Here is a 12,406-nt window from a genome sequence, read left to right on the forward strand (position 1 = left end):
TTTTAAATCTATACAAGTGATAAAATTATCGAAACAAACTGCACAAGTTATAAGATTTTAGATGTAGAAAATACATTTTGAAATAATTTAATAAAAAAATATATTATTTTTTTCAGAAAATCAGATTGATCAGGACATCAAAACACCAGTTGGAATATGTGTATTTGTTTGGATTTCGTGTTTATAGAGTTTTAGAATTAAATAAATACAATTTCGATATTGTAAATTTTTTGAAAGTTTGAGTCGGATCATCTTCGGTTCGAGTAGGTTTGTAGGAGACAAAAGATATTTAAGTAAACGATGTGTTTAAAAGATCATTAAATACTTTATAAAAATAAAAGAAAAATTCAAAATCCGCTCGGATGCGCGGATCAAAATCTAGTTCATCTATTATAGAGGAACACATTGGAGCAAAAGGTTCATCTATTTTTTCTTCTTTTTTAGAGATTTTTATTATAGAGATGGGTTGAAGATGCTCATAGATGATAAAATTAGAGAAGAACTCTTTATCTCGTTGAAATTTATCCATGTGAAACGTGGAAGTCGGTCATACGTCAGTGTAAATACCATATTTGCCAGTTGAGAAAAATTAGTTATGAACACCATTTCTGAGATTTTTAGGGTCTTCGTATATATTATAACCCAAATCAAAAATTTATACCTTTATGATGCAGAACCAATCTTATCCTACAAAACTATCTTGTTTTTTTTTCTAATATCCATCCTTATGACACTATCTTTTATTTCCATGTTTGTATATAACTCAAATTGGTAGAAATTTTTTCTTTTATAGCTTCTAAATCTAGAAGTCATGTCTCCACTGATAAAATATCTTATATTTTTGCTACACTTCAATCTTGTGAGGATCTCCATTTTATTATTATAATATTTCTTTTTAAATATACCACACGATCAAAGGAAAATAACTAAAATCATAACTTTTTGAAATATAACTTTTTGAAATTTTTCAAAATAAATAGTCCATATTCGAGAATAACAAACATATTGAAAGAACTCAAAAATTCAAAGATAATGAACAAAATTTTTGACAAAACCACATTTTAATAGCTGGTGAATTTTAAATAGAGCATGATTTATTAATTCTTCATCTGCACTGCATATATACATATGGCAATTAAAATTTTCAGAAAAAATAAATAGCTTTTAAGCACTGTTCATTTTAGTGGCTAATAATATAATTTATTGATTACATGTATTTTTTTTATATAGAGTAGTAAATTTGTATTATTTTATTGGTATGTATTTTTTTTATGTTAACAAAATTAAGGAATCAGTTCAATAAATTACAGGTATTCTCCTGAATATATTTCTGCCACTCTACATATTAAATTAGTCATTTTTGAAATGTGAAAGAAATCACCATTTAATAACCCGTTAAAAGTGTGACATAATTATTATTTTTTGACATCAAGCGGCTGTTCTTTTACTCACACAATAGGTGGTTTATGTAATTAGACCGGAATAGAAAAACCGATAAAATAGAATTCTCTATGAAAAGATCTAGCATTCTTACCTAAATAATCCGCAATCTGATTTCACGCTTATGGAATATGGGTGATTATAAAGTTCGGAAAGCATATCTGCAGAATCGCAATCCTTTCTAATTTGTTACGAAGTTTGGCCTGATCTTTAGCTCCTTGATCATAGCAATCAAATCCTTGCAATTTGTTCTGAAGCTCTGATATGTCGAATGCTGGAGTATGTTCTCCATCGCTTAACGTAGTGTTTCCAATTTTGAATGCATGGTAGACTCTCATCTGACGTAATTAATTTATAGCGGATTCTTAACTTAGTAGTATAAAACTGTATATGAAGTTTGACAGCAAGCAAATTTCACTAATCAATAAAAAAATCCGTTCAATAAAAATTCAATTATTTCGCTGAATATAATGTCAATTATTCTACTAGTTAAACCATTCAAAACTGAAATGATATATCATACCATTAACCACCCGTTTAAAATCTGCCGAAATCAGTTTCTAACAGATTCTTCCCTTACTAGTTAATATCTACAGAATATATGATATCTTTATTTTTGTAAGCAAATTTCATCTTTCCAACCCATACCATTTTAATTTCAATCTTGACAAGTAAAAGGAAGACTCAACGAAGAATAATATAAATAGAATTCTCCACTTGTAAAAGCGTTCACGTATCTCTTGTCCTTAAAGCAAAGAACTTGTCTCTTCTTCTCCATTCAAACTTCCTAGATCCAGTCACTCCTCTTTTAGACAACAACATAAACACAATTCACTGTTTCTCTCTCGATGAAGAACCAAAAAGAGCAAAACTCATCATTGTCGTCTTCATCACCGTCTCTAGTAGCAAAGCTTCTCAATGCACAATACCATCAGTTCCTTAATCTCCTTTCTTATTCCCTCATTCTATGTTGCGGCATAATTATCGGTATCCTTCTCCATTCATCTCTACAAGACATCTCTTCCACATCTTCACTCAACATCCAACGCATCTCTCAGCTCTTCCTCGTTTCCTCTATTCCTTCTCCTCCTCCTCCTTCTCCTCCTTCTCCTTCTCCTCCTCCTCCTCCTTCTCCTTCTTCTGAGCCCGGACACATTGGGCTAGAACAGTTTCTGAGACCGCCGAAGAAGACTATGCATGACATGGAAGACAAAGAGCTTCTTTGGAGAGCTTCAATGACGCCTAAGATCAAGAATTATCCTTTCCCTAGAACACCAAAGGTTGCTTTCATGTTCTTGACAAAAGGTCATTTACCTCTTGCTCCTTTATGGGAGAGATTCTTTCGGGGACACGAGGGTCTGTTCAGTATTTACGTTCACTCCTACCCTTCTTATAACCAGACAGATCCTGAAGATTCCGTCTTCCATGGCCGGCAGATTCCAAGCAAGGTCAGCTTCCTACACATTTTGATATATATATTTTTTTCTGATTTTTATTTTTTAGTGAAAAACGTTTGAGACAAAAAAAACGTATAAATTTTTTTCTTTCTGATTTTGACAGTATTAAGCTGTCAAATTGATATTAAAAAGGTAAGAGAAAATATTAAACTGATATCGAGATTCTAGAAATTTAATAAATGACCAAAAATCTTACACGCGAATTTAAAAGAATATACTATGACTGTGATTGGGTAAAGAATTAAAAGAAAAACTAATATTAAAGATATCAAATTTCATAAGAGATAGTGAAGGGAATGTAGATTATCTTGCACAATACGGTTACTTTTTGTTGAATAAATTATGAACTATACCTTTTATTAAGCCGTTGTTTATGGTCCGTCGTCGGTGCCAGTGATGTCATATTATATAGTACTATACATTGCATGGTTTTTCTTTTCGTTCTTTTGGGGTCAATTATTGCATTCATGGTTTATTTTTTCATTAGTGAACTTAAGACGTTTTTTGCGAAGGCATAAACGCATGTACCTGTAAAGGAAGAGGGTTCTTATTAGTATTTTAATTTACATTTAGTTGGCACAAACGTATGTCTTAAATGAGAATATCTTCCAATTAATTATTTTCCCTAATTTTATCAAATTTAAGATTCATCAATCTTCTCTTGTGATATGATTTCTATTGCTCTTTAGGAAGGAAATATTGACAAAAGGTTGTTAACAATTTAGATTATTCCAACTCAATCGATGTTTTTTTTTTTTTCTTGGTCCATTATTACACGCGGTCATTTGAATATTGAATTTTAGTTAAGGGATGTACTGTTGGGATATTTAGAAATATCTGATACTTAATCCGATGTATAACTGAAATTGAATATAATTCGTAAAAAAAAAACGGGTCTAACTCGCCGGAGGGAACTACCTTGCAACGCTCTTGTCACCCACACGGATATGGGCCATGCTTTCGGCCCATTTGAAAAACTGGGAGGGGCGTCTATCCGTGGGCATTCCTTCCCCTTGGGGATTAGTCTGGGCCTTCTGGGCCTGGGATACCCCCAGGTTAAACAAAAAAAAAAAAAAAAAACGGGTCTAACTTTGATACTCGATCTAACTTTGACCTACTAGCACTTTTACTCGATATCATTGCAATTTACTTGAGACATTATTTTGTCTGAAACATATAAGTAATATCTATATATACTTTAGAAAAGGAAAAAAAAAATAAGGCAGTATAACCTAAAAAATATTTTTTAGTTTTGGTTATATCCTATAAACTACTGTATACAGTATATGTTATGTTTAAAAACTGCAGTATACAAATATATTTTGTTTATAGACTAATCAAACTAAATAAATTATAAATTAATTAATTTGTTATTAAATAATAATATATAACACTATAGTTATATATAAATTACATAATATACATGATCGTGTATACAACTATACATGTTTGCGATTTCTGTACACTTTTGATATTACAAGATTTTTAGTTTCTTAATTGTATTGTTTAAAATTTTAAAATAGCTTATATTTCTTTCCCTTTTAGAGATCTTATATAAAAGTGATATTATGCTAAAATTTTATTTATTTAAAATTAAAATAATATTTTCATGTTTTAGTAAATCTAAAATTTACAAACTTTATAGAAAACTACATGTAGTTATTTTTACTACAAAATGAAAGAGCTTAAAAGATGAAGAATTCAGTCTGAATCAAACTAGAGTAGATAAAATTTTAATATAGTAGTTAACTTTTGTAAAATCGAAAAAATCGAACTGAAATTAGAACTGAATACTCCTAACTATCCCTGTTATTCTAATTTAACATTTCATTCAAAAAAAAATAAATAACTATCCCTGTTATTTAAATTTATATTTTTTTATTTACTGGCTGCTAATTCAAATTAATAGACCATAAGTAGATTACTTTATGTTTTTTTTATAAACTCAATTATGTTTTAGGTCTTATAACATATTTTTGAATTATTTTATTGATAATGCAGAGAGTGGATTGGGGATATGTGAATATGGTGGAGGCAGAACAAAGATTACTAGCAAATGCGTTATTAGACATATCAAACGAACGATTCGTACTTCTCTCGGAATCATGCATCCCTCTCTTCAACTTTACAACGGTTTACTCTTACCTTACTAAATCAACTCAAACTCACGTCGAGTCGTACGACCAACTAGGTGGCGTTGGACGTGGCCGATACAGCCCTGAAATGAAGCCACGTATCCATCTACGACACTGGCGCAAAGGCTCCCAGTGGTTCGAGCTAGACCGTTCCATGGCCCTTGAAATCATCTCCGATGTAATCTATTGGCCTCTCTTTTACCGTTATTGTCACCATGGTTGCTACACAGACGAACACTACATCCCTACACTCCTCAACATCAAATCGAGCCTTGGTCGTCGCAACTCGAACCGGACTCTCACGTGGGTCGACTGGTCGAAAGGTGGACCCCATCCAAACCGATTTATCAGATACGAGGTGACAGAAGAGTTCTTGGTGAAGCTGAGGAGTGGTGGTGATGAGAATAGGCAGTGTTACCACAATGGAGAGAAAACAAATATTTGTTATTTATTTGCTCGCAAGTTCTTGCCCACTGCTCTCGGCAGGTTGCTAAGGCTTGCACCTACTGTTCTAAATTTCTGATAGTTCTCTTTCATTTAAATATGTTTTTTTTCTTCCATTTTTTCAATGTAATGTTGTATTCTTTTAACTATACACTAAAATCAGATTTTCATTTTTTTAAAAAAAATTTCAAAATCCGAGGGTTCATTCTAAAATAATGAATTTTAAATAAATCTCTTATATACTGAAATTTATATTCTTTATTTTTGTTTAAAAATATCAAACCACATTCGACATTTGAATTAATGTATTTTAAACTATTTTCATTATATATAGATATCATTCTAATTTTTAATATTTAATTTAGTAAAATTTCATATACCCCTATATCAATGGAATTAGCATTATAAAATCTTCCTTATCTAGAGAAACGGAGACTACAAAGGTTCTAAACTCTTTTGCCATCATCTTATGTCAATGCTAGATGAAACTATACACTAAAACAAGATTTTCATATTTATGATTTTTTTTTCACAATCCGGTGTGATAGAACCAAAATCGGGATCACTCTTTCGGTAATGTTGATATGGACTCTGATCCGGAAGGATAGAGAACTGGTGGGATGAACGGTGACACAACGGGTTGCGGAAGGCCCGATGATACTACCAGACTTCAGTTGTTGCCGGATGTGACGCACCGGTCCAACAAAGGAAGGATCGAAACTTGGAGATAACCTCACCAAGAAACTAGAAATGTTCTAAGCAAAGAACAAAGAGTAAAAACTCAAAAAGAAGAAGAAAATTCGTTGATGTATTGCAATGACAAAGAGGGTACATTTTATAGTGTTTCTAGTCAAAGAGAATAAAAGAAAAGTGCAGAAAACAATGCATAGAAAATATAAAATTGACCAAGACTAGTCAAAGTTCGGAAATTGATGAAGACTTGGCAAGGTTCATTGACTGTCCAGGTTCATGGAGTGTCCAGGTTCATGCAGTGATGATCAGGTCGTGCACACCATGCTGGAAAGGATATGGACACACGCGGGACGATCCACACATGTCTGAAATCTCGAGAACTAAACATCACATGATTTGTACATAGCATAACTCCCTCATCTGAACTCCGTTTGATCTGATTCTTCTTTGAGGAGTTCCATAATTGAGTTGAGCACATTTTCCAAGTTGTTTCACGCGAAGAAACATCATGGTTTAGAAGATATGCTTCGAACAATGAACGTATGTCTGTGTTGCTTCTCGGGTGGTTTGATGGTCGAACCAGCTTGGGAGATTGAACCAACTTGCTCAGCTCGTCCATGATAGTGTCAGTCCAGCTGACTTGAGTATTCAGCTCATCCAAGATTGCATAGATGATAAGGGAATTGGCATAATCTGATGAGAAAACCTCGACTAGGTCTAGCTGGTCGACAAGGTCACCATCTTGGACCGTGTCCATAAACCAAGCAGGACGGTGCTGGATTTTGGGTGCATCATACTCTCCCTCTTCAAAAGGATTTGTCCTCAAATCCATTTTACATGTATCAAAAGGAAATAAATCAGATTCAAAGGAATTAAAATTCAAGGAAAATTCAGTGAACGAAAAGTTTGGACAGAAACTTCCTTGGTGGTTTGAACTCGTTTCCCACAAGTAATTCCAAGTCCTTTGGCATCCATCATTGCTTGCTCTCCTTAGAAACTGATCATGCTTATCCTGTTCATTCAAAACAACTAGAGAAACCACATCAAATCTGCGAAAGAAATAATCAAAGGGTTTTTCTATCCTTAAGACATCATAAACAGGATCAAAGCTCTTAGGAAAATTATCAAGAACGTGGGCAAGCAGCAAACAATCAAACTGATCACCAAAAATTGGTTTCTCAAGTTCAAAATTTGGCCAAGGTGTCAAACTGATAGGAAAAGCAAGAGACAATGCCAAATTTAAAAGATTTTCTTCATGAACGAAATCAAAATAATCTTTTTGCTTAAGCAATTTCGGTTCATGCTTGTTCCTACCCCAAATCTCTTTCAAAGCACAGCTTAATGAAAACAATTCATGAAAAGATTTAAGCAAAACGTTTTTCAACCAAGTAAAAATGTGTTTTTGCTTGGAAATTCTCGGTTTCAAAACATTTTCATGAAGAGTAGAGACAATCAACCCATGATCCTTACAGTGCTTTTGGTTTGGACAGGTAGTTGACTGAGGAAACATCTCTGGTTCATGGAGGATCAGTTTTGGCTCAGGTCGTTCCCTTCTTGGGCATGAATCTCCTTTGGAAATCTTGTACTCGCGGATAGATGAGCTGGAGAACCTCCGGTTTGAAAAATTCATATCTCCTTCATCCGCGAAGCTTTTCAAGTCATTCCAAGCCTCAGAGAATCCTTCGTGAGTTAGCCTTCCATGAAAATTGGTTTCATGACAAAAGACCTTCTGAGGGTCGAGATACCCTTCGTGGACTGGACCTCTATCGCTGGCATCTCCAAGGTAGCCGGTTTGGACAACAATGCTTCTGCAAAACTCAGGCTGTTGGGCACGATCAATGCTTTCATTCAGAGGCTGAATCTGTCTTTCCTGGATACTCAAAACAAACACTAAAAGACCAGGATCATATGTGCAAGAGAGATACTTGTTCAAATCAAAAATCAAGATATCTTTTCCAATAACAAGTAGCACACATTTCAGCCTTTCAAGATGCTCATCAAAATAGATGTTACAGACCAGAATATTCTCAAGACATGCAAAAATATTAGACATTTTCAGAAAGTGCATATCATGCTCAACATCTGAACACACAATCTTAAGTTCAGATTGAGAAACATTTATCAAAGACTTAAGAGACTTATCAAAGAATGTGTTGTAAACCAAAATATCATCAAGGCTCAGAACAACACATTGATCACGAGATGATCTCAAAAGATGCCAAGTTTTATCAGTTTCAAAACACACAAGGTCAGGCTGCAAAACATAATCACAAGAATCAAGATCACAAAAATCATTTTCAGTTCTAAGTGATTCATGATCCAGCAACTTCTTAACCAAAATTCCGTCCAAGGCACAAGAGGATGCAAATAAATTATCAGTGACCAGTGCATGAATATAAGAACTCAGATCAAAGCCAATGCCTTTGAAAACAAATGAGTCAAACGGTTTTCTAGCATAGAAATCAGGCAGCTGCAAATCAAGCTCAAGAGTTTCTTCAAAATGATCAAAACATTTGCTATGTGTCAAAAACTGATCAAAGGTCAAGATAATTTCAGAGTTGATGCCTTTATCATTTTGAAAACAGTTATGATCAAAAAGTTCATCAGGTTTAAAGATTTTAAAAGAATTAATCATGTTTTCAAAAACAGACTTCGAAACACAAAATTCTTTCATCCTTTCAAGACCAAAACGAGTTACATCATGAGAACTAATCTTGACAAACATGACAGGCAGAGAATTAAACAAATCAGAGTTCTCACTGTGCTTTTGAAGATCAGGAGACAAAGGGAGTGGAGATGTGCCGGGATCAAAGCATAGATGACTCTCCATAGCTATGGATGTGATGCTTGTTGCTTCCTCATCAAAGACTGGACCAGGGTCGTCCTCCTCATCAAAGATAGGACCTAGATCATCATCCAAAGGTGTCCTAGTGCCAGGAAGTCGTCCATGATGTGGATGGTTGAATGGCTCTTCCTCAAAAATCTGTGGAGACAAAACTAGACTACTCGGAAGCTCCGGTTGCAAAACAGTTAGTTCTACATTAGCTAGCTCATTTACAAACACAAACTCAGGTTCAAGAGAGGGAAGATCACATTTGTCCTCACAAGTGATCAAGCTTTCAATTATCTCTTCATCAGATTCATCATAAATGGGTAAAGAATCTGAAAAATCTTTAAGCTTTTCAAAATGGTTTTCAGATTCACCTTGAGTTTTCTCACTGATGAACAAGGATGGCTCAGCTACATGTGCACGTGTGGATGTGCTCTTCTTGTGGCTCTTGCTGACGTCCTCGAGGGCTTGCATCATTCCCTTCTCAAAGTTGTCACAGATCTCTTGGACATCAAACTGAAAAGATCGCCTTTTTGGAACAGATTCTCCTTTGGACGATTTGACTTGTTCCTTGCTCCTCCTCTTTGGCTTTTCCTGCACACTAACAAACTCATCAAAATTGTTCAAAGGATATTTAAATGAAGTTTGAGAGGCAAAAAGTCGTGGGGGTTTCTCCTTGCTACTTCTCCTGTGAAGACCAAACATTTTAACCTGAAAATCTCAACACAAAAGTTAGTAGATAAAATTCCTCACTCTCTCAAGTGTTTAATCTCACCCACTCAAGTGTTTTCTCTCAGATTTATGGTGATCACACAGTTTCTTCTCAAGGTTCTAAGAGAACAGATCAAAGAATCCCAATGGGCAAATCCAAGCAAGATCAAAGGTTTAAGATAGAAAGATAAGAGATTTCAAAGGGGAACCCGCCTTAACCACCTCAAAGGCCGGATTTCTCTTCGGCCAGCAGGCTTTCTCTTCCACCACCACACCACAAAACAAATCAAACTTTGAAATTTCTTTTTTTTTTTAACTTTTCTTTTTTTTTTTTTTTTTTTACAGCATAAACTTAGATCTTATTTTTTTTTTTAATATGGTGGGTAATGAGGGGACCGGGTTCAAGATAGAAAGATGAAGAAGTGTTTAGAAGAAATGGAGAGATGAGAAAAATGGATAGAAATAGAGTTACCGGAAGAGTGGCTCTGATACCACTTGATAGAACCAAAATCGGGATCACTCTTTCGGTAATGTTGATATGGACTCTGATCCGGAAGGATAGAGAACTGGTGGGATGAACGGTGACACAACGGGTTGCGGAAGGCCCGATGATACTACCAGACTTCAGTTGTTGCCGGATGTGACGCACCGGTCCAACAAAGGAAGGATCGAAACTTGGAGATAACCTCACCAAGAAACTAGAAATGTTCTAAGCAAAGAACAAAGAGTAAAACTCAAAAAGAAGAAGAAAATTCGTTGATGTATTGCAATGACAAAGGGGGTACATTTTATAGTGTTTCTAGTCAAAGAGAATAAAAGAAAAGTGCAGAAAACAATGCATAGAAAATATAAAATTGACCAAGACTAGTCAAAGTTCGGAAATTGATGAAGACTTGGCAAGGTTCATTGACTGTCCAGGTTCATGGAGTGTCCAGGTTCATGCAGTGATGATCAGGTCGTGCACACCATGCTGGAAAGGATATGGACACACGCGGGACGATCCACACATGTCTGAAATCTCGAGAACTAAACATCACATGATTTGTACATAGCATAACTCCCTCATCTGAACTCCGTTTGATCTGATTCTTCTTTGAGGAGTTCCATAATTGAGTTGAGCACATTTTCCAAGTTGTTTCACGCGAAGAAACATCATGGTTTAGAAGATATGCTTCGAACAATGAACGTATGTCTGTGTTGCTTCTCGGGTGGTTTGATGGTCGAACCAGCTTGGGAGATTGAACCAACTTGCTCAGCTCGTCCATGATAGTGTCAGTCCAGCTGACTTGAGTATTCAGCTCATCCAAGATTGCATAGATGATAAGGGAATTGGCATAATCTGATGAGAAAACCTCGACTAGGTCTAGCTGGTCGACAAGGTCACCATCTTGGACCGTGTCCATAAACCAAGCAGGACGGTGCTGGATTTTGGGTGCATCACGGTGTTTACTCCCTTTTGAAATAATGAGTTTTCAGTAAATGCTCTTAATACTGAAGTTTATACTCCTCACTTTTGTTTAAAAATTTCAAACCACATTCGACATTTTAATTAATGTATTCTAAACTATCTTTCATGGTATATAGGAATCATTCTCATTTTTTAATATTTAGTTTAATAAAATTTCATATACTGCCTAGATCAATTGAATTACCATTATAAAATCTCCATTATCTAGAGAAACGGAGACTACAAAGATTCTAACTCTTTGACCATCATCTTATGTTACTGCTCGATGAGACTATACACTAAAATCAGATTTTCATATTTTTGAATTTTTTCCAAGATCCGTGGGTTAGCCTTTCTAAAATAATGAGTTTTCGTTAAATCCTCAATATACTGAAGTTTATACTCTTCACATTTGTTTAAAAACTCCAAACCACATTCGATATTTTAATTAATGTATTCTAAACTATCTTTCATGGTAAATACTATATAGGAATCATTCTAATTTTTTAATATTTAGTTTAGTAAAATTTCATATACTGCCTAGATCAATGGAGTTAGCATTATAAAATCTTCATTATCTTGAAAAACGGAGACTACAAAGGTTCTAAACTCTTTGGCCATCACCTTATGTCTGTGCTCGATGAAACTATACATTAAAATCAGATTTTCATATTTTTGAAATTTTTCCAAAATCCGTGGGTTAACCCCTTCTAAAATAATGAGTTTTCAGTAAATCCTCTATATACTGAAATTCTCTTCAATTTTGTTTAAAAATTTTAAACCACATTCGACATTTTAATTAATGTATTCTAAACTATCTATCATGGTATATAGGAATCACTCTAATTTTTTAATATTTAGTTTAGTAAAATTTCATATACTGCCTAGATCAATGGAATTAGCATTATAAAATCTTCATTATCTAGAGAAACGGAGACTACAAAGGTTCTAAACTCTTTGACCATCATCTTATGTTACTGCTCGATGAAACTATACACTAAAATCAGATTTTCATATTTTTGATTTTTGTCCAAAATCCGTGGGTTAACACCCCTTCTAAAATAAGAGTGTTCGGTAAATCCTCTATATACTGACGTTCATACTCTTCATTTTTGTTTAAAAATTTCAAACCACATTCAACATTTTAATTAATGTATTCTAAACTATCTTTCATGCTATATAAGAATCATTCTAATTTTTTAATATTTAGTTTACTAAAATTTCATATACTGCCTAGATCAATAGAATT

At 34.2% G+C, this 12,406-nt stretch overlaps 1 protein-coding gene across 1 annotated transcript; it reads left to right on the forward strand.

Annotated features, from left to right (window-relative positions):
* The first annotated feature begins 2,198 nt into the window (after window positions 1–2,198).
* Window positions 2,199–5,682, forward strand: LOC130506267 (glycosyltransferase BC10-like). Its single transcript, XM_057000902.1, has 2 exons — window positions 2,199–2,888; window positions 4,899–5,682. The coding sequence occupies exons 1-2, from the start codon at window positions 2,289–2,291 to the stop codon at window positions 5,553–5,555; spliced, it is 1,257 nt and encodes a 418-aa protein (XP_056856882.1). The 5' UTR covers window positions 2,199–2,288; the 3' UTR covers window positions 5,556–5,682.
* Window positions 5,683–12,406: the final 6,724 nt, after the last annotated feature.

This window comes from Raphanus sativus, unplaced genomic scaffold (genome assembly GCF_000801105.2).
Source record: "Raphanus sativus cultivar WK10039 unplaced genomic scaffold, ASM80110v3 Scaffold3054, whole genome shotgun sequence".
In the NCBI taxonomy this organism is placed as follows: domain Eukaryota; kingdom Viridiplantae; phylum Streptophyta; class Magnoliopsida; order Brassicales; family Brassicaceae; genus Raphanus; species Raphanus sativus.